At 34.7% G+C, this 24,492-nt stretch overlaps 1 protein-coding gene across 2 annotated transcripts; it reads left to right on the forward strand.

The window, feature by feature from the left end:
- The first annotated feature begins 5 nt into the window (after window positions 1–5).
- Window positions 6–23,963, forward strand: ATPsynE (ATP synthase, subunit E). Of its 2 annotated transcripts, none has more exons than XM_081763910.1 (3): window positions 6–212; window positions 15,783–15,939; window positions 23,815–23,963. In XM_081763910.1, the coding sequence occupies exons 1-3, from the start codon at window positions 156–158 to the stop codon at window positions 23,856–23,858; spliced, it is 258 nt and encodes an 85-aa protein (XP_081620036.1). In that variant the 5' UTR covers window positions 6–155; the 3' UTR covers window positions 23,859–23,963. The 2 variants fall into 2 exon arrangements, with proteins under 2 accessions (XP_081620036.1, XP_081620038.1); XM_081763912.1 differs by lacking the exon at window positions 6–212 and adding an exon at window positions 434–457.
- Window positions 23,964–24,492: the final 529 nt, after the last annotated feature.

Below are 24,492 nucleotides of genomic sequence, written 5' to 3' on the forward strand. Positions count from 1 at the left end.
AAATATTTTATCACAAAAGAAAAAAATATAGCTTGATTACAAACTAAATAAACTCGAAAATTAACAAAATTTTGTATCAGATTTATTCCGTATGAATTTCAATAATATTACTTCGTAACTATTTCCTTCAGCAATTGATTTGATCCTCCACGAAAATGGCGTCGGGTGCGTCTGCTCTTCCACCTCCTGTGAACGTTTCACCTTTAATTAAAGTAAGATATTTAGACTTGTGTACTTAAAGGTTAATATTGCAAGAGCATTTACATGTTCTGCTCATATATTTCCTCATATAAATTTGTGGTATACAAGGATAGCTAGTTAAATTATATATCGGTGTGGTTGTTACCTTTTAGATCGTTGGCTAAAGTATAATGAATCTGAAAGTATTTTATTACAGCATATAATAAATAAAGTAAAACTTCATATTGACAGTTTATATTCTTTTAGCATGCACAGGGTAAGTTCATTAGTCGCACCGGTAAGTTAGGATTCAGAACTGTAATATTAACGTTAAGTGCAAGGCTGCATGGAGCCTTGTACGGTGATCCTTCGTGCTTGCGGTAGCTAGTAAGATATAATGAAGTAAAGGCTATTGGGATATACATGAAGCTGCATCAGTTCCCGAAGGAGCAGGACGCTCATACTTTTAGGGATTATTCATTGAGTATGTACGAATTTACAAAGGGGGTAACAAAGCGACTTTTATTTACTTATCGATTGCTACGAAAATTAAAAAGAACGTACCTGTACTTTATATCTGCATGTGTAGTGCCCTTGTACTTTATCTATGACTGTGTGTGGGGGAATTTAACGCATATCGCATGTCTTGTGCACATGGATACTTCTTACTATTGCAATACGTAGAAAATTTATGGTATTTCATGTAGAAGTGGTAATAGAACACAGAAGAAACGCAGATCAGGGGGTTCTCATGTATACTATTACCCAATGTTAAATTTTCGCTTTTTACCAACTAATTAAAAACTAGGGTCAATGTTCCGTTATGGGGGTCCAGTAAATTCTTCCACACGAAATTTGCAATTTCTCCACTTCTTTCCATTGGTTTTCGTTTGATTATATAATATAACGTTATATTAGGTTAGGTTAGTTTTGGACCCGCTTAACGGAACATGGACCAAAATTAGTAGAGGTAGAGGTGTGATAGGTTAGATTACCTTAGGTTCTTTTCTTACTGGGTCATCTTTTGTGACACTTTATTCCGTAGGTATAGCTTTGTGGATTTCAGGTGAAAGGACGACGAATTTCGGAAGTAAATTTATTGAGGTATAACAACAGCTCAAAATATATTACTACTTAAAAGAGAGTGGGTATTTCCCCATAACGTACCGCGATCTGCGATGTAATCGCAGAAAATTTGCCGCGCCTGGGCAGAAAAATTGCCAGAGAAAAAAAAAATATATAGCCAACAGAAACGAGTGAAAAAATGCCTGCTGTGTGTTGATGTCCTAATGCACCGACGATACGCATCAATATAGTTTGAGCTGTTTTTTTACGTCGCGTAAAGCATATTTTTAACAATCACAAGTGTTTCTTTTGGGAAAAATTCCTGCAGCATGTTTTTGACGAACAAAACCTCATCGCAGAAACACAGGAAGTTCTGCCATCGTGGAGTATTTCAGTGGGATGCGAGGGTACCTAATTTCTGCATTTTACATATTTTGGGGTTTATTTGAGCATTGGGTTCTACCAAATAGAAAATTTATGGGTAAAATACTGTGGGAAACATTTTTTGTGAAGGAATGAGCAATTACTGGTAGTACACAGCATATTGAAATGAATTTCCAGTGATAGTAAAAGTATTATATATGTAAGTGTGACCTTCCACTATCCTCGTATATGCGTATACTCTCCCTTTGCTGACTCGCGGGCTCCCTACGGACACACCCCGTTGCTGCCGCTCGGGCTTCCTGCCTTTACTCGGTTAGATAGCATTCGTACTTTTAGTAACCACTTAGCTCAGTGGTTCTCAAACTTTCCGATAACGCGGACGACCTTGCAACGCTGTCTGAAATTTTCACTTATTCTAAAGATGCATTATTGTTTCCTAGTGAATGAAATTTCAACTGTAACTTTCGAGACATTTTTTTTTTTTAATGAAATTCACTTGTTAAACAGTGTTTTCAAATGTGGGGTCACTAATGTGAGGAATGAAATTCTTTGTGTTTTTTCATCATTGTATTGAAATCTGGAGTAAGTTTTGTCACCAGCAATCTTAGGTCCGATTCCATATTAAAACGATTTCGCTTTAAGGTTTTAACACTGCAAAGAGCAGAAAACATCTTGGAAAAGCATCAAATGTTGCAGTGCCTTTTAAGACAACTCTTCATACTCACAGCGCACACGCAATCAAAAGGTAGGAAGTTCATTTTTTTGAAAAACGTTTTTCCAGAAATATCGCAGGGTAGTTCCAATGGCTAATCTTGTTTTGATTCATACCTTGTAGGGAGATTCATACCTTGTATGTCATAGATTTCTACATTAATGAAAGGATTTTCAATCCAACAATTACCAGGTTGTGGAGACAGGGAAGTATTCTCGAAAATTTGCAGCTAATGCTTTCAAGCGTCCTACAAGTGTTTTGTGCATTTCAGGAGGTTTTTTTTTTTTTTTTTTTTTTTCCACCTGAAAAATCAATGAAATCCTTGAGCACTGGAAATGATGAATTGTAATGTTTTGTACTCGTACTGCCCACAGCTGCAGTTTCTTAATCTTAAAATTACTTCCTGCGTAACAGCTGAGAGTTCCATTTTATTACAATGTTTTTCAATTTTTAGGCGTCGCGTACCCCACTTTGAGAACCACCGATCTAGCACATGTTGGTTCGTGTTTTATGCCATACGTCCACACTGTATTTATACTGATCCTACTGGAGTCAATCTGCGAATGGAGCTCCTCATGCTGAAAGAAATACCGAGCTCTAACCTAACCTGAAAATATAAAAAAAAATGTGTCGTAATTTGGTAGAACTGTCTACTCGAGTGATGCCTATTTTGAAATATATGTCTCTACAATGTTGTGAAGAGAGGGCGCGGTGGCTCAGTGGTAGAGCGTTCATCTCCGGTGCTTGAGGCCCTGGTTGGATCCCAGCTCACGTCGTGTGGACTTGTGGTGGACAAACACCGTGTTCGTGGGTTTTCTCGGGGTTCTCCCATTTCCTCGCACTTTCTTCAATTCATTTCTTTCTCATAATCATCGTCTACCTTAAGCTAACCGGCATAGCCGTGGAACGTAAATCTCAAAAGATTTAATTTCATTTTCAGTGTTGTAAAGAACGTTACTGATAGTGTTTACCGGAACTCGGTACGTCTTATGGTTACCAAAATATGGGTAAATAAAGAATGACAGCATAGGGATGTGGGGTTTGCGTATTACATGGTACAATTTCGAAAAATTAACTACTGAGGCCTAACTACGATCTCAAAAGTAGTTTCAATCCAAAACATACATACCCCATATGGGATTTGGGGGTACCATAAGGTTCTCAAAACTCCCATTTTTAAACATTTCCATAATATGTCTTAAGAAAGTTTTAAAGATCGTTGCAGGTGTGTGTGTGTAATCAAAGCTGCAAGTCAGTACGGTACGCCTAACGGTTACTGAAATATGGCGAAATAAAGAGCGACGGGAAGGTTCTAGAACATAGGTCCTCCCATATAGGTTAGTAACTAGGTTGCTTCCCTTCTGTACCAAAGTTCAATATTTAATTCAGATAGTATTGCCGAGCGAGCGTTAGCAAGTGAAGGCGGGTTAGTGGCCCGCAGGGCACGTTGTTTTCTGTCTTTATTACAGTTAAATGGGAAGGGGATCTGTGTTCTAGAACCTTGCCAAGAGCGACAACATTGCTATGTAGGGTTTGCGTACTAGACGGTACAATTTTGAAAAATTAATCACCGAGGCCTAACAATTACTCCAGGAACATTTTAATCTAAAACAAACATACATCCCTTTGAGGTTTTGGGTTTTAATGGAGTTCGTGGAACTCCCATTCTGATGCGCAAATGTAATATATTATTCTTTATTCTATGGTAGTACCTTTGTACTATTAGTGTATCCAAAATAACACAGTTCAAATAGAAAGTGATTACTTTACTTTTCTATCATTACTACGGTGGCTATTTATCTATCATTGCTTTGAAACTTGAAACAAAAATTCGTGAAAAGCATTAGCTTTGTTTGTTCTATGTTTGAAAATATATTTATAAAAACATGCTCACATTTCAATACTATAGTTTCAAGCTGGTCCCAATAAAAGCAGTAGGTTTTCTTGAGGCCTGCCACGACAAATTACTGAGGCGCTAAGCTGATAGATATCGTATCTGTAATTTAATTAATTAGGAATAAAAATAAATTAGGTATAATGATACAGGCTGCTTAAACTTGCATTTCTAAGTTCTGTTAGAAACAAAACAATGTGTTTAACAAGCTTGTTTCTGAACGTTGAATATTTTAATGTTGTGAACTGAAAGCATGTTTTTGTAATGTTATGTGTGTGTGTGACGAACACCATCGTGATATGCGTGAGTAGACAGTGTTTCACTTATCTTATTCGCCGATGACTTGAGAATAGCGCTGATCTAGGATCCTAACTTTGAATGCTGCGAGTCGAGACTATGACGTTGTCAGGGCTTGAAAAATCCACTCGCCTGCTTGCCAGTGGCGAGTAATTTTTTACATTCGGCGAGTAAAGTCCGTTCAATCGAACACGTGGATTCAAGAATAAATAGCAGTTATCATTCTTTTTTTTTTTTTTTTTTTTTTTTTTAATATTTGTAAGAGACATGCCAATAAACAAAAAAGAAATGTGTTTATATGTTCACTGTGTTGCAAAGTGATTTTTATTTAATTGTATAAAGACTGTGACTGCAAAATGGTCTGCCTAGTAGATCTTTTGGCTAGCGAGTACTTGCAGGCAAGATTTTTCAAACCCTGGGCATTACTAATGTCCACCCTCCTGTATGAACTACTACTACTACTCTTTATACTTCTGAACTCTTGCTTCAACTTATTCTGACAACCAGTAGAGTTTGGAAGATTATGTACGTCAAGACTTGCGGAAGTTTGCTGACTCCAGAAATGACGTCGAATGTTGAAGACAAGGAACTTTTCCTAAAACCTTTTGATATCTGTTACGTCTGTCTAATTCACTCCATACGTAATAAAATACACGACATACGTAACAATTACACAAACGGATAATTATATCAAATGTTACATTATATTAACTTCTTCTATGTCAAAATAATATATTTTGTTTTAATATTGGAAAATACCATAATAATTGTGTTAGTTCTATTTTATTTGGATGAATCCAAGAAGAAAAATCCTCAAACTCCTGTAAGAGAGGTTTAATTTAAATCCTGGGGAAATTGTGACTTCTATTATGTTTACGTTAGTTTTTGGGCAGTCATATCATGATATAGATAGGCCTGTTTTAGCCCTTTAAAATTGTGATTTTAAATGTTTTTTCTTCACTGTTTATAAGGAAGTTACGAATAAAAATTCCAGATAGTAGAAATGACTGTTATAACTATTTGTTTTATTAGTCTACAGAAACAAATAACAATTTAACTATGAAAACTCACAAATAGACTTTAAATTTAAAACTCGTATTTAAAACAGTTACAGTCCCTGCATATTTTAGAAAGTGTAAATATCGTATATATATATTGTGAGTTACATCAAAAGATTTTCTAAAGGCAAAACGTAACTACCGACTTCTCAGTCAAAATTTTGAGTCTGGATCTATCGAGAAAAATTAATCTCTATACTTAGAAACCCATTTGTACATATTCATTGTCTCCTACTATAAATGATTCGTGTCCGTTTAGGGTAAGAGGGTGAAAAAAAAAAAAAGTCACTCACATGAAGATCGAGTCAGTTTATGATATGTACTACTTAGCAAACATTCTCATGTAACACAGTGTAAATGTGATAAATCACTCATTGACTTCAGTATCTTTTTAAGGCTGTCTTCTCCAGACTAATTAGAAAGAATGATATAGAAAGTTTTAGAAACTAGAGAAGGTAAAGTAATGAAACAATATAATTGTTCTTACCTAGTGACTTCATTCTTCATCGTAGAACTTGTATTTAAACGTACTTCCGTTACTCCCACCTGGACTGACTAGTCTTTAAAAAATAATTGTAACTGTTTCCACAGCGAAATTTTTCATATTCTTTTCTGCTGTACCTTTCATAGTTACATATTTACTGAGTCTATGAGTTACCGGAAATTAGGATGGAGCTGTATACAGATTCTCCAACTCGAATCTTTGTCATTAAGAGGAAACTAAGTTTCTAGCCTTTCCGTTTTGTTTTTTAATTGGAGATGTATAAAGTTTTCGATTTCCAGTTTTTAACTATTTTCTTATTTTTAGTGTCAAAAGATTATTTTAGAGTCTGATTTGACTTCAAATATGTTGTTTGTGGTTTGCATACTTGTACAACACCGAGGTTATGAAGCACAGGAGCTCTGTTAACGTGGACTCCGAGTCAAGACGGTTGCTGTTGGCCAGAACATTATACAAAATCCATCGTTATAGTATAAGCCATACTCCGTCTGCATCACACTCTTTCTCCTCCAAAAGATAGCGATTACAGCACTCCATCGGTCGCGTTTTCTCTTTTCTTGAGGAAGGCATAGGGATAGAAAGGTTAGTTCATAACTAGTCAGTTTTTGATAGTTCGTTGATATTTCAAAGTATACTGATAGGATGTATTTAATTATGAAATACTAACCTATAACCCCTCTTAACCACATGTATTTATTAGTTTATTCACATACGTTTCGACGACTGCTTAGCATTATCATCGGTACGTGATTATTTACATTGATTCGTACTCACATAATAAAAAAAATTTTCAGTTCATAGAAAGAAACATCATCGATTAAGGGACACTGAAGATTGATGAATATAAAACACATGAAGTAATTTCCTATATTATGTTATTTCAATAATTCGAGCCTAGGCAGAGTGGTGCTATTCAGCCGGTTCGGACCGGTTCGCTAGAACCGGTTGTTAAAATATTTCGAGTTCGCAGAACCTTATACCCAGAAATAGTAAAGTTTAGTTCTTTGTATTACTATATTTGCTTTTAGATATTTTTACAGCTACAGAGCTCTCAGGAGAAAGTATAAATATTTATTTCGTAATAAGAAATGCTCAGATATTAAGAATGAGAACTGAGTGTAGTGCTGAGGGTTCTTTATATTTGAAACGCATACACACCATTATCAACAATTGTTGATTCATTGCTGCATTAAGGTCTTTCAAATACTTTTTAACAACTATCTTTCTCGGATAGTTCGTTTCTAAGATATTCGCAGTACTACCTAATCTCTTCATACCACTTGTATTAGGATGCTGTGGTCCAGTTGAAAATTTTCTTTTGTCTCCCTTGTATGGTTTGTTTCTTTGTTTTCTAAGAGTTCGTTCTCTCTCTCTCTCTCTCTCTCTCTATATATATATATATATATATATATATAATACAGACTCAGGTAGGGGATATAGCCCGTCCTTGTCGCTCAGGTATACGCTGGATAAAGTGGCAAACTATGGTTTAGCTCCTTCCTTGATCATATCCTGAATCTGCGTCTGTATATACTGTATATATATATATATATAGTGAGAGAGAGAGAGAGAAAAAAAACCCGGTTGTTAAAAAATTAGAATAGCACCACTGCCTAGGCAGTTATTTCAGATTATTAGTTTAGGGTTAAAGTAGTGAGTTTCTCATCCACGAACTTTTTAACCAAAAACGTAAACAAGAGACAACAATTGTGTGACATTGAAATTCTTAAATTCAAGTGATTTATTGCAATAAAAAATCACAGTTGTGTGTGCTGTTAGCGAAGTTTAATAGTGCTTTTTTTTAAGGGCTGCAAATTTACTATTATGTGAGTCTACGAATCAATATGAATATTCCACAATAATTACTTACGATGGTGATGATAAGCAATCATCGAAACGGATACGAATAGATTTATAAATATGTGTGATTAAGAGAAGTTATAAGTTAATATTTAATATTTCATTATTAACTCGTTGGTATGTTTTGTAGCATGAATTCCCTCTCTTTGAATTAATAGGAAGTTTTATTTCTTGAAACAAGAGAACACTCTTTTTTTAAAACGATGAAGTTGACATTCTTTCATCATTTTTGATTAAAGATCTTTGGTGTGGGCTACGTACATTATTAAGGAAACAGCTTTTGTTCTTTTTTACCTGAACAGCCTGGACATAGAGAAAAGAGGGGAAGACAAGGAGGTAAATTTTGGAGAAATTTCCCTATAGAATTCGTACTTTTCCAAATATCAGGTTGGTTCCAACATCATATGAAAATATGGTCCGTTACAAATAAACCGCGGTATAACATGTGTCGCGTACAAATACAAATGAAATGAAATGAAATCGTTAAGTTTTACGTCCCACGGTTATGCCGGTTAGGCTAAAGGAGACGGTGATGATGAGAGATGAGTGAAAATGGTGGAATGAAGAAAGTGGTAGGAAACGGGAGAACCCTGAGAAAACCCACGAGCACGGTGTTTGTCCACCACAAAGTCCACACGGCGCGAGCTGGAATCGAACCAGGGACCCCAAGCACCGGAGGTGAACGCTGTACCACTGAGCCACCGCGCCACCGCATACAAATACAGTTCAAGAGGTGTTACATTCGTTCATCTCTTAACATCAAAAAAATTGTACTGAGTGACGGACACTGACTGATCAACGCCCAAACCAAACTGCTTAAGCTAGAAACTTGAAGATTTGATAATGCATAAGATTTGTAACGTAAGGTACCACTAAAGGAGGATTTGTAGAAATTCGATGAGGAAGTGAGTGGCAATTATAGTAAAACGTTTTGTCTCTGAAAGGTAGAGATATTAAATTTGGTATATGGACTCCCATTTAAAATAATTAGACACATTTCATCGTCTTTTGATATTTCTCCTAGATGGGAAGAAAAAGTGGAGTGGTTGCAGTCGTTAAAATAAGATAGCCGTATCTCGAAATCCCGTAAAAGTAGAGAGACATGTTAGGGATACAGAATTTGATATATAAACTTCTTATTCAAAACAGGTGGACATATGCTGTAGCGTGTCCGGAAATTCTGTTTTAAACGAGAGAAAGGGGCGAATTTATATATATATATATATATATATATATATATCTATCTATCTATATATATACATATATATATATATATATATATATATATATATATATATATATATATATATATATATATATATATATATATATATATATAGATGACTTCTCAATAAATAAAAATGACTTTGAGGTTGTCGGTCTCATCATCAAAGAAAAGGGGTGAACCATTTGAAATGAATTTTCGAACAGAACATTTCGGCGGACGTGGGTATTTATCATTTCACTTTGATTGAAAAGCATATTCGTAGGGTGAATGGGTTTAAATTTCTCGCAAAGAATAATGTGTAAACGTATTCTTGCCGTTCCAAGAACGAAAGCAAAGAGTCAAATATATGTGAGGCCGTAGACTGAGCAAATGCGGGGGAAGGGGGGGGGGAGCTAGGTGGGAATTTCCCAGCTAGCCGAAAGTTAGTTTACAATAAAAACGGAAGATATATATACAGAGAGAGAGAGAGAGCTTGCTTCCTTTGTAAGTGGTAATATAGCATTGTGTTCTGAATGGAAACAAATTGTCAGCAAACGTACAGGGATTGTCACACATATATTTGTTTGTAGATTTTTGTAGATTTTTTGTACAGCTAGTAAAGTCTGTTGAGCTTCCTGAAGTTTGTAAAAGGAAAAAAAAAAAAAAAAAATCTGCCAGAAATCCCTCTGTTCCTGACATAAATATCATAGCGAAAAGTAGACACATGTATTTGAAAGCCTGTTTCATTTCGAATAAACAAAGTATGGACAGTTTTTCAGCTTTATTTACAGTGTGAGTTAGAGATGTCCAAATAAAAATGAGCAATAATAATAATAATAAAAAGAGGGTTAAGCAGCATTGGTTTTACTGTTAACAGTTGTCGAGTTCGAGGAGTTTCTCAAAATATGAAAACAGTCTTAACCTCACTATATCTTCTGCATGAGAGGAAGTCTGATACTTTAGTATTTCAACTCAATATCGTCAGCTTTGAACGTAACGTCTGAATGAGGAGGAGCGAGGATTAGTAAATATTTTAAAAACTACAGTGTAGAGGTTGTAATCCAGATAATTGCTGTTCTGTGAAGTTGACTATTCTTTGAATTTCACTAAATTTATGTTGGTATTTTCTTTTTAAATCTTTTTTCATACATTCTAGATGCTAGTACATGATACCTCAAGGAAATGTACTACACATATGGTTAGGATACATCACATAATCTTAATGCAAAACTTAATTACATAGTATCTAAGTAGTATGAATAGGCAGGGCTTGAAAAATCTGCTCGCCGGTGGCGAGTACTTTTTTACATTTGGGGAGTGAAGTCCGATCAATTAAAAACGTGAATTGAAGAATAACTAATAGATGTCACTCATTTTCTATTTGTAAGACATGCCATAAACAAAATAAAAAATGTATTGATGTGTTTGTTCACTGTATCGCAAAGTGATTTTTGTTTATTTGTATAAACACTGTGACTGCAAATGGTCTGGCTAGTAGATTTTTTGGTTGGCAAGTACTTGCAAGCAACATTTTTCAAGCCCTGTAAATAAGCGTATAGAATTGGTAAGAGTATACAATGATTAACAGTATATTCGTGTAATCTTTTTACTCTATTTTCTCTATTACATCTGGGAGAGCAAGTTCACTCACAAATAAACCTTACGTTTGGATGAATCGAGTTGCTGACTGAGACACATATAAGAAAGTAGTACTAAATGCGGTCAGTATTTCAGTGAAGTTGTAGGTGCGAAGCTCCAGGGGTTTAGGAGATACGGCTACCAGAACATCACATGGAAGTACAGAATAGTCTTTATACAGTTGGAGGTAAAAGCCCTGCAAGACCTCTTGTAACGACAAAAAGTGAATAACAAATATATGGGTACATATTAGGACTAGGGACAAGTCATATAGTAAGGGTATACCTGACGGCGGCCATCTTGAAATCCGCCATTTTGAATTAAGGTTAAGTTTTTAAAATAGGAATAGGGGCATGTGATACATGATTTAAGGCGCAAATTTAATCAGAAGAACAATGGTGACGTTAATTTTGATTTACGCGCAATTGGTAAAAAGTTACAGGGAAATTAAATATTGTTGCAGCGAGAAATAGATGTGAACAGGATACAAGAAAAACAAGGAAATGGCGTGCAAGTATAGCATCAAACAACTAACATTGTAACGCCACCATTGTATTTCTGATTAACTTCTAGCGCGAAGTCATCTATTGCATTACTCTATTCCCATTTAATTTTGTGCTGGTTAATGATAAAGCAAAAATGGTTATACCGTTGAATTTATGGTAAAATTTCTATTAATAAGGTGTCACTGTTATGCGTTTTGTTTAAAACTTTTGTCTGATTAAAATTGGCGGATTTGAACATGGCCGCCATCAAGGCAACTCTTACCATAGAACTAATATTTATCCACCTGCTTTTTATTTAATTATTATCATTAACACAGAATTTACAAGGTGGGGTAAAGGACTAATACATATGCTGCAACAATATTTAATTTCCCTGTAACTTTTTACCAATTGCGCGTAAATCAAAATTAACGCCACCATTGTTCTTCTGATTAAATTTGCGCCTTAAATCATGTATCACATGCCCCTATTCCTATTTTAAAAACTTAACCTTAATTCAAAATGGCGGATTTCAAGATGGCCGCCGTCAGGTACACCCTTACTATATGAGTTGTCCCTAGTCCTAATATGTACCCATATATTTGTTATTCACCTTTTGTCGTTACAAGAGGTCTTGCAGGGCTTTTACCTCCAACTGTATAAAGACTATTCTGTACTTCCATGTGATGTTCTGGTAGCCGTATCTCCTAAACCCCTGGAGCTTCGCACCTACAACTTCACTGAAATACTGACCACATTTAGTACTACTTTCTCGTATGTGTCTCAGTCAGCAACTCGATTCATCCAAACGTAAGGTTTACTTGTCAGTATTAGAGCTCTCTCTTACCTCTGGTGCTACGGGTCCCTGGTTGTTGGGTTTTCTCGTGATTCTCCCGTTTCCGTCCACATTCACATTCCACCAGTTATTTCTTAATCGTTTATTTTTATTACAGCCGTCTGTGGAACTTATTAAAGATTTCATTTTTTCTATTACATTCTGTATTTAAGTATTCTTTTTGACAATAAAACCAATAATAAAGCAGAAATATTTTAATTTTTAAAATTTTCCCATTTTTTTTTACTGATTTCATGTTTCGTAATTTGTTGAATATTTTAATTGATATATATATAAAACTAACCCTATGGCCTATGGAACCCGGAGGTTCAATGCCGCGTTCACAAAAGCTCACCACTGACTTCTATCCTTAGCTAACTGCATCCAGTTTCCACTATGTATTCCAATCTCTGCGAGATCCATCTTAATATTGTCCTCCCATCTGCGCTAAGGTCTTCCTAATGGTCGTTTTCCGATTGGTATTCCAGTCAAGACTTTGAAAGCGTTTCTACTTTTTTCCATTCTAGCTACATGACCCGTCCACCTAAGCCTCCTAGGTTTGACGACGCTAGCAATGTTGGGTAAACCGTATAAATTGTGTAGTTCTTCGTTACGAAGTTTCCGCCATTCCCCATTCCCGTTCTTCTTGCGTCCGAATATTCGTCTCAGGATCTTGTTCTTAAATACTTCCAATCTTTGTTCTTCCCTCAGAGTAAGCGACCATGTTTCGCAGCCATACAGAACAACAAGCATGATTATAGTCTTGTATATTTTAAGTTTCAAATTCCTCGACAGAATTCGCGACAACAAGAGATTTTGAACCGAATAGTAACACGAATTCCCTGCTTTTAGTCGACATTTAATTTCTTCGTAAATATGATTTTCGTATGTTAACATTGATCCTAGATATTTGAAAGTATCCACTTCATCAAAAGTATTATTTAATATTTTAACACATCCATAATTTGCCGTATTACGGTCCCGACGCACTTCCAAGTATTTAGTTTTCTCTGCATTTATTTTAAACCCATGTCCCTGCAAGCGTTTAATAAGATCTCTGCATTTCTTTCTGTTATTCTCCTATCATCCCCTATTAAATTTACATCATCAGCATATGCCATAACCTGGTGAATACCGTTCAACTCTAGGCCCTGGTTGCTATTTTTGATTTTCCTTATAGCGTATTCCAGAACAAAGTTAAATAATAATGGCGACAATGCATCTCCTTGTTTCAGGCCATTTTCGACGTGAAAGCTCGTGGACAAAAATTTTCCTACCCGGACTCTACTTTGGGATTCATTTAAACATATCTTAATTAATCTAATTAGCTTTCTCGGTATTCCAAGTTCTGTAAGAACGTTGTATAATGTTTCTCTCCTAACCGAGTCGTATGCCTTTCTAATATCAATAACTAGTTGATGTACCGGGATATTGTATTCCCACTTTTTTTCGAGTATTCGGCGAATGGTAAATATTTGGTCGATAGTTGATCGATTTCGTCTAAATCCGCACTGATAATCTCCAATAATTTCATCTGCGTATGGGGTCAATCTTGCTAATAGAATATTTGAAAGGATTTTATAGGATGTTGACAGAAGAGAAATGCCTCGATAATTATTACCAGTCAGTTTGGTCGCCTTTCTTGTGAATTGGAATTATGATTGATTCTTTCCATTCTTGTGGCAATTCTTCCTTGATCCAGATAAGGAGAATGAGTTTGTGTATCTTGTTCCACAATTCTTCGCCTCCAGCTAAAATTAACTCAGACAGAATTTTATCTACACCCGGAGATTTGTGTTTTTTTCATTTCTTTATAGCGGTTTCTACTTCTATTCGGTTGGGTTCTGGAATATACGATTCTGCGGTGTGTATCTCCTTTTCTCCACGCACACTAGTTTTTGGTTGCTTGTTAAGCAAATCGTCAAAGAAATCTTTCCATCTATTTAAGATGCTATCCGTATTAGTGAGAACTGTACCGTCAGATTTCTTTAATATATAAGCACGAGGTTGATAGCCTTTCCTAAATTCACTGATCCCCAGCCTTTCCTAAATTCACTGATCCCCTTACACATACATATATATCAGACTTTTCTCATATAGTAATGTATTATGACATGACGTAGCATATAGAGATCTCTGTTCTTTCGAGTGTTATATGAATGTTTGTTTTAATTTAATTGTGAAATGCTAGGCCTATTCAATGTTTCCTTCTTCCCACACCCCATATTTTTATTTCATTATTTTTGTGTTAGAATCTAATCATGCACTTGCAAACTGGAGTTCTGAAATTTTGTTAAGAGTTTTCATTTAGCGTTGTGTCGTTAAATTGATTCCATTAAAATTAACTACCAAACACCTTCTGCTTACACAACTAAAACCCTCACAGAAATGTGGTTGGTTGCAGACCATTATTCGTTCAGTTGACTTCATATCAACAAGTTTGGGCATTCACAATTCTATATTATAAAAAGAATAAACCAGGCTATATTTTCAAAAGTATTACACGTACACACATGAAAGATATATATATAAAAAGAATCACAAACTCATCAAGTTTATACATCCTTTACAGATGTTCAATATGTGGTCCTTTGGTGACATGACACCATCCAGGCGATACTCCACGTCTCTTTTTCTTGCTTTCCCTCCATTTTCGACAGGCACTAAGCTCGTACTGCTACACCCGATCGGAAAGGTAATGGACTCGTGCTGCCACACAGTACAAACTTGGTGAGTTTGTGTAAGTTTGTATTGTATGGCAGCACGAATCCATTTTCTTTCCGATCGGGTGTGGCAGTGTGGCAGTACGAGGTTAGTGCTTGTCGAAAATGGAAGGGAAGCAAGAAAAAAAGACGTGGAGTATCGCCTGGATGGTGTCGTGTCACCCAAGAGGCAGATATTGATGAACACTTATAGAGGATGTATAAACTTGGCGAGTTTATGGTTCTTTTCATATATATATCTTTCATGAGTGTACGTGTAATACTTTTGAAAATAAAGCCTTTTCAAAACGAATGAATCATTTATGCTAACCCTGTACTAAAGACACACATCAAAATCATCTAGTATTTTCAAGTTAAGGTAGTTAGAATTAAAAATTTGACTGTATAGTATTAAATAAAAATTAAAAAGTAAAATAAATAAACAAAATCAAGACTTTTATAAAGGTACTAAAAAGAAGTTTTACTTCCTTTTGGGGGGAAGGGGGGGTAGGACGAAGAAATTAAGATTGAAAGCAGTATCGGGTGCTCTTTTTAAGGTTGATAGCTCGCACTCACTGCTTTTAGTGTTAGTTTCACTTCATACTACGAAAAATAATTTCTCCGTTTTAGTGTGTTTTGTTAAAGCTTTGTTTTAAATTTTTAAAAATGTTTTATTATATTCCTTTTCGTGGTTCCCTTGTCTTTGGACTAAGAATATATTAAATGGTGCCCTTATTGAATTAAAAATACGTATTTACTGACTTACTATAACTTCAAAATATAACATTTTAATCTGAGAGTTCGAATAGACGTGAATTTATTGTTTATTGTTCGTATTTTCATAAAGCCTTCTAATTTAAAATCAAACTATAAAACTTCTCAATTATCATAAATAAATGAACACTTGAAAATGTTAACAATGTTATGATAAACATTCCTCTAGAATATTTTCTTCTTTTTCAGTTTGGACGATGGTCCGCTCTTGGATTGGGTATATTGTGGGGCATAAGTCGTCGCTCTTCTCTATCTAAGAAGGAAGCCCAACGGAGAGAGATGGAAGAGAAGAAGAGAATAGCGGAGGCTCCAAAACTTGCAGCACAGAAGGAAAGAATGATTAAAGGTAATATCCCGTTTTGACACACCACATTAGTATTTAAAAATTAATTTTAGATATATTTATATTACATGAAGAATTGGTTTAAGATAAAATTGGTTATTTCTTACATTTACTTAGGTATAATAAATTAAATTCTCTATCTTAGCCTTCTTCCGTTTCGTTCGAGCATCTCTCCAGGTGTGGTTATTTACGAGACTTCTTCATCATCTTCTGTCATTTTACCACCTCTTACTCTCCATTTGCTGCAACTTTGTATATTGTAAGGATCCCCACATCATGACAAAAGCATCATCTTAAAGTATTACATCATTTCTTATCCTCTCCCGTCTTGTCTTTCCCGAAATTGTTCTTAGGAATTCCATATCTGACACCTGAAGCGTGCTGCAGTTTTTAGTCCTTTAGCCTGCTGGGAAAAAAATATTCCCTTCTTTCCCTGACCTGTTCGTAATTTCTTTCTGCTGACGTACATTGTTGCTTATTTCTGTCCCCAAATACATAAAACTGTCAACTTCTTGTAGTTCTTCTGTTCCTAATTTTAATTTTTCCTCCTGTTCCTTTCTACCCTTATTGTGTTTTTCTCTCACTTATCTTTAGTCTGTATTCTTGTGTGCATCCCTGCCTTGCATCTAACTGCTCTTGTACTTGTTTATCTTAAATGCGTTGTTTAATTTACACTTATTAAAATTTCGTTGTGGAACTTGATGCAGCCTTTCTCAGGATATTTCGTGAAAAGTTATTGAAACCCTACCTGTTTACATTCTTTTAATTATCTTCTTTCCTTGTACCATATTATATTTCTATTTGTAGAAACATTAAGATAAAAGAATGTAAATAGATAGAGTTTCGATAAACGTCAAAGGATCTCCGCAGCAAGTGTGCGGACGAAATATTGTTTCGTATAAATCAAACTACGAATTTCAGATAAATAAGAATTGTATTATTTGCAGTAATAAGTAACCTTCGTGTATAATTGTTCATTTTCCATAAAGGTGCATAACGATAAATACTGTAAAACAATTAGTATTCCTCGATTAGAATTTAAAACTGCAATTTGCCTATATTTGTTTTTGGGTTGTATATAATGCTCCACTACCAAGGCTATGGAACTCGTACTCATAGACTTGGGGGATGGAATGTTATGATTGAAAGCCAGGGGAATTAAATCTGGCTTTCAATCATAACATACGGCAACCGCAGCACTGGGCTGTTGGTGGTGGTGGGTTAGAACAAACTCCGTACTTTGCGAGGAGCAGAAAGTCAGTGTGCAGTGAATTTAGCGGACGATGATTGATAGTATAAAATGGGCGACCTCTTCGATTTCCAAAGTTGTTGGGATTTGGTTATGTGGTAAACGAACATGACGAATGTGACAACTGTGTTGGATTTGCTGCAAGGGACAATAATATTCCAGTTTTTACCAGTCACAATTCCAAGTTATAAGACAATTTTATTCCTAAACATTTTAAAAGAACTGAAATACGGCATAAGTTTTTATATAGATTTTTTGCACATTAAAGAAAAACAAATAACTGCTTTACTCAGATAACAAGGCAGATCACATTTATGCCAAAGGAAAAGCATAGTAAGGTTGTAAATGCTGATGTCAAATCATAGTGCTCCCAGTATTCTGAGGTTTAAATTTAATCCATGTTTTCTACAGGATTGTGTCTAAAATTAACAGTTCCTTTTTCATCCACTATAACAGGGTGTCTACTGATACTGGAAATACTTGAAAGACTGGAATTTAATTTAAACACTGGAAATATACTGGAATTTTGATCCACATACTGGAAAAATTATGAAATATACAAATATTATCATTCTTTATAATCTACCCTGTATTTTTGAACTCCAAAAGTCCAGATAATAACAATCTTGCATTATAACTAGAATAGAATAATACACAATTATTTATACAAGTTATAATATAACTTAATAATACAAATAATGCTCTTGGCTCATTGTATCAGGTCTCCGAGCAGGATGTCTACGGGCCATGAAAGTCATGAATTGAGGTTGTCGCTCAAAGGAAAGTAGTGAAATTGAGCTTCAGATCAGAAAAAAAGTGATTTTATAGAACAATACTTATGTAATACAGTACAGTTACTGAAATAATAAATTGTGATTTTCCCTAATGATCCGGCGTTAAGAGGTGACGCCATCTCTCTTGGGGTTGCCGATAGTCACAAACTTCCCTTTTGTACTAATACTGTTTTCAGTTTCCGCTTTTTTTCCCTCAATACCTCACGTATAATAATAATGGATGCATTGTGTTATATGCAATGCTTCAAGTACAGTATACAGGCTGCAAACTTGTCAGTAAAGTCAGTAAAAGTATGCCCAATGATGGTAAACTGAGGACCAGTTTTAATGCTTGGTATGGATGTGGCACATTGCTTGTGTAAGATTCCAGCGCTTTCATGAGCAGCTACATATACCTAATCATTTGTATTTCAAAGAAATCAAAGCTAACTAAATTTCTTAAAATATTCATTTAATGGTAAAACAATTACAAACCTAAAATCAAGAGTGTAATTATTCCTAAACAACTTTTTAAAAAAATCATTGTATTAGGTACTAGAATTTTGCTGATAGTTATACTGAATATACTGGAAATACAGTATACTGGAATTTTGAAATTGAAACTCAGTAGACACCCTGTATAAACACGAAAGCATACGACAGTTTAAAATTATTCCTATTGTTAGATGAAAGAAGAAAGTTAGAATATATATATAGTACGTATAATGCATTTCAACCTTATACACTAGTATAATAAACGAAATACACATAAAGTGGGGTCTGAAGTACGTGAGACATCGGAGTTCGAATATAATCTGTTCGGGGATTTAACCCCGGACTATGCACAGCGAAAGTGATTGTGGTAGCAATTAGACTATGGAGAATTAAGCTATGTATTTCATAGTGAAGTTACAAAGAAACCTGTACTATAAAGTAAAACGGTAATGAAGCGTTTCATTCATTTGAAATACAATATATTTTAGTAATGATTTATAAATGCTTTTTAAGATAATGGACGGGATTTTCTGTGTTGAAGGCGACAGTCAATGAGGATTACAATGAATACTAAATAAATAAAAAAAAAAAGTCGTAAAATTTGCATTACGATTCGATTAAATCCAGATTTTAATCGCTCACAATTTATTTCAAGGTTATCCAGACCGAGAGAGGCATTTACTGATCAAGACGAGACCGAGACTGAGACCACTCTTTGTCGACCGAGACTATATGTGGTCTCGTCACGTCTTGTGTCTATACCATCCCCACTTCCAGTTGCAATAGAGTAATAAAGTCAGAGATGGAATCTATCAATACGGTGCTGAATCCCTATCAAGAAAATTCTTCTCGGTTTTTATTACTGTTTTTCTGCTATGGCGATCAGTGTTGAAACCGGAAATCATAAATATCCCCCACTTCTCGTGAGTGTTTATCTGGAGTATTCACTATACTCATAAATTCTTTCGTCTACCAAATCTATTGTTCTGTTGTCTACTAGGTCTATCGTTTCAAATTGTCTTATTAGGTCAATCCATTTCATAAACTAAAAAATGTAGTATCAGTCCAACGGGCAGGCTGGCGAGCGGTTCAGCCTATTCCATTTTCCGCGCACTAGAATGAACTGTATATTCGTTGATATTTTGAAGTGTTTTGTATGGTGTATAAGAACACTGAAGCATATTACATATTTAAATGAGAGAGCAGCATTAAAAAAATAAATAAATAAGTAAAAAATATAAAGAGAACTCTGGTCGAAAATGAAGCAAAATATAACGATATTCAATGAAATTTAGAGTGATAAGGCGCATTGAACCGGCAATCGAAGTATGCCAGCTACTAATCAGTACACTATCCAGTCCACCATTGATAAGCCATACATTTTCTCTTTGAAGCCGGCGCTTGAATCACACGGACTGTACAACAATTTCTGTTGTGATTGGACAAATCAGTATGTCAGTATTAATGAGTGGTTGTTTCTTCTTTATCTTCCTATCTCTTATATATAAACTTGCGAAACATCTCCAAAGTCAACAAAGCAATAGTGGACTATTCTTCATGCTGTGCACCATTAAATTGATTCTGCGGTGATGGGCAAAGAAATCTGCACTGAACTCGTTACTTTTAAAGTGACCATAAGTTGTGGCGTTGAACAGTTCAGAAAATATGTTGAAGTCCAACTTGATTTTTCTCAAAATATGCCTAAACAGCCGTGACTGTATATTGCCACATCATTTTGAAAGATAGGCGTCATTATTAAATTACACCTATATATATATATATATATATATATATATATATATATATATATATATATATATATACACTAGCGCAAATTCCGGGGGGATGAGGAGAACATGTCCCCTCCAATCTTGGTACCGGGGGGACTGTTCTCCCCAATAATCCGATTTGAAATGTGTAATGATTTGTGTTCGATTGCCTCAAATCTTCCCACCTTCCAATGTTGAACGTAACTCCAAAAATGCTGTTTCCGTTTCCTTCATGTTTGGATATAATTTTGAAAGCCCCACTTGGTGTAAGTGGAACGTAACATCATCTGTTCTCCGTGTCGATCATCTGTTGTAATGTAGCTTAATTATCATATTATTAAAAACACATCTTTCTAAGAAAATAATACTTTTGTCTTCTTGCCTGTAAACCTTCGAAAATGGAGCTACGTTCCTCTGGTTCTCATGCGATGATATGCATATATCGTTTTATTTCTAAAAGTAAAGGTACGCTGGACATCAAGTTCATAATTGTTAAAAAGTTGTATATTTTTCAGGATATTATTATTATTATTATTATTATTATTAACAATAATACTTATAATGTCTAGCAGCATATCATTGCAGTCTTGGAATTAAAGTTCTTACGTACATATAGATAAAGATGCTTTAAAAATGTCTGATTCTTACATCTTAATTTTATAATATAATAAACATAATGATAATCAATACTTCTTATTTTGTTTCTTGCTGTTTCTCGTTTTGTATACAGACAAAAGTAAGCTTCTTTGTTTTCAAAACGCATCAGGAGTTCTACAAATACTGAATTTAAATAACAAAACACATAGTACATTGTTCACATAATGTTCTTCAGAATACTAATCATGCTACCAAAATATTCTACAAACCTCTACTAAATTAATGGATAAAAACAATTAATTGGATACATTAAAATAGGAACTGGGCAAAGGCTTCCTTGCGGAGAAAGTACAAAGGTGGAGTCCCATCATAATTTTTGTACTGGGTTTCAGTGTAGCCGAAGTTCAGCGACAGACAAATTTATTGGGATTATTTCGTTGTGGGCGGTCAGTCTTTTCAGAAAAATAAATCTGGTTGGTCCAGAGCCTTCATGGTTTATATTATTGTACAAAAAAAGGAATAGAAAAAAGGGAGGCGTGAGGATGTGCCAGCGAGCGAGAGACTGAAGGGGCCAAATATTTCTAGTCCCTGAATACAATTAACTGATTTCAAGAAGGAACAGAGATTCGTAACTCTTTCTCTAGAAGAAGAAGAAGAAAGAAAAAGAGGAAAATGAATAAAACTCTGATTTTCAATAAAATTATATACGTACTATTTTGTATTTCAAAGTTTGTCGTTAACCCATTTTTAAGACAGAACTTCTTGAGCTAATTCCTGACACCGAAACAAGCAAAAAAAAAAAAAAAAAAAAAAAAAAAAAAAAAAAAAAAAAAAAAAAAAAACCTCTGAAACTTTAGTCAGTGAGGGATAGTTTCAGCGATGTAAGGTGCCGAAAGCATGGACAGAATGAACTTCAGAGGGCTGTAATTCAAAAACACAATGTAGAGAGTGCGATTTAGAACATGACATTCGAAGTCATACCTTCTCGATTGAAAAATTTATGTTTCAAACTTCCGCATGATGTGTGTGAGGGATTCCCCAAAGGAACGTAGAGATTACTTGCCAGGTTGTAGGGTATCCCTATATAAGTCGGCTTTTCATTTCTGAATAAAAGTGCTCGTCTAGCGTATTAAAACGTAAGAATGGATGGATTGATTTTGGATGTATTCTGTGACGATTGTCAACTTTTTCTTATTACTAGAAATTTTTCGATAGCTTTTCTGTTGTTTTTAGCAGTACTATTGAAAAACTAAAGAAAGTTATTAGAAAATTAATCTTCTTCGTTTAAGTGGGGTATTTGAATATAGTTTCTGTAACCTAAAATTTCCTTTCTTTAAAATAGAGAGCAGAAAATAGACTTTAAAAAATCTAAAATTACTTCAGAAAATCGAGTGTATATCTTAAAAATGTTTCGTAATATGCTTTAGAAGTTTAATATATGTATGTTTTGGGGTTAGGGAAGACCAATTAGCTTGAAATGACCTTAACTTTTAAAGTAATCGATACAAAATGCTGAAATTTTGGAGATTTCAAGTATCAGTAATTGGTTTTTTTTTTATATTCTCTGCAATACCACGAAACTTAAGAAATTAACCGATTGAAGTAGCACTACTTCAAATCTACATGTTAAGCGAAAACCCATAAGACCACCTTAATTATTCAGTGTCACAAAGAGCGTTACACTATCACAAACATCCAAACTTTTGGAACTTCTAGAACTAATATTTCACCCGTAGTACCTTAGTGTCGAATACTGTGGTCATACCTTAGTATCAAATGATATGATGTATTTATTTTGGGGCTGCGGTGGCTCAGTGGTAGAGCGTTCACCTCTGGTGCTTGGGGTCCCGGGTTCGATCCCAGCCCCCGCCAAGTGGACTTTGTGGTGGACAAACACCGTGTGCGTGGGTTTTCTCGGGGTTCTCCCGTTTCCTCCCACTTTCTTCATTCCACCATTTCATTCATTACTCATCATCACCGTCTCCTTTAGCCTAACCGGCATAACCGTGGGACGTAAAACAGAGATTTCATTTCATTTTTCATGTATTTCTAAGAAATGGAAAGAAAGTTACATACGATAAAAAATTTGATTTTTTTCAGATAGCTTTACTTCGTGAAAGCACTTAGATAGGTGTTACTTTAAATGTTTGTGATACTGTAGCGTCTCTAGTTTCTAATACTGAATAATGAGTGTGGTATTGTAAGTTTTCGTAAAATATGTGATATGAAATATGTAAGTTATAACAGCGTTTTGAGATAAATAGTCCATCCTCTGTAATATTATGCATGTAATACATACTACGTGTAAAACGGTGTAGAGCGAAAACATGCAACCAAAAATATTGCAACTGATGCAATGTAATTTATATGCCAAGAACACTTTTACTGTTGTAGATTTCTGCTCATCTCTCTGGTGGTTTGTTAGGTCTATTTTGTTCATTCTGATGTAAAAATGACTTCCCCCCCTCTCTCTCTCTCTCTCTCTCTCTCTCTCTATATATATATATATATATATATATAAAGATAGATGTAGATAGACAGGTAGATAATCCTCGCAAGAAACAAAACTCTTTGTACAGCCCATCAGAGGTGTGCTAATAGATTTAACACCACGCATATGATTAATAGTTGTTGTTTTCAGTATTTGCGATTGTAAGTTTGATGTCTAATTCACTTCTTGCATCGTCCAAACACTACAGTCAGCTTAGCTCCTAGAGTTTGAAACTTGTTGAAAATTTGTAGAATTTGATAACTAACAGGGAAGAAGTTTAACTTGAGTTTGTGTATATTAGTCTTCCAGTAGTTAAACGGGCCTGTTGCCGTGTAACCGGGCATAAAGTTGGCCTGTCGTACATTATGGAATATGTAAGATTGTCGAGTAAATTTCATATATACAATGTCTGTTCATTATATACAATTCTTTTTATTTATGTATTTAATGTGAAATTAAGTTTACGTGAATATTTATCGTATCTTGTATATTTTGTCTTTACAGAGGAAATGGATTATTTCAACAAAGCTACGGGCATAGAAAAATAATGAAGACTGTGGAGGTATAATGTGATTGTTTTAGGTATACTGATAATGTTATTTGTATTATATAGATTCATCACTGTTGTAAAATAAATTAGTTCTACCTTTAAACTTGCGTGGTTTCATTTATTCCAGTTGATCTCTTTTAAGTTCAGTATTAGTGAAAATGTACGCTCATGTCCAAAATTATTGTCGCATGTTTATAAATATGTTGTTGTAAGAATATATTCTTACAACAACATATTTGATAACGAATTCTCCTGGTATTTCTTATAATTTTAGTATGTGTATAATGGGCAAAGACATGTATGTGGCAAATTTCATGTCAAAAGAGCAGTAAATAAGAACAATAAAACGAAAATAAAACTTTCTTGTCCATTTAGCAACATCTTGTTCTACTTATTCTAATTTTCTTATTTATAATTCTTTTCCTACGAAATTTACCACAAATATATATTTCCCGATTATACACATAGTATCAGTATTAAAAGTACCCTGCAAAATCATTATCAACTTATATTCTTACAGGAAGACAGTTATAGATATGCGACAATCATTTTAGACATGAGTGTACATGTAACCTCGACGCGAGAATCTTAACTGTTCATGGAAAATAACTTAAAAAAAAAAAAAATCTGCA

Source organism: Thermobia domestica, chromosome 1, assembly GCF_964235325.1.
Source record: "Thermobia domestica chromosome 1, izTheDome1.hap1.1, whole genome shotgun sequence".
Lineage (NCBI taxonomy): Eukaryota > Metazoa > Arthropoda > Insecta > Zygentoma > Lepismatidae > Thermobia > Thermobia domestica.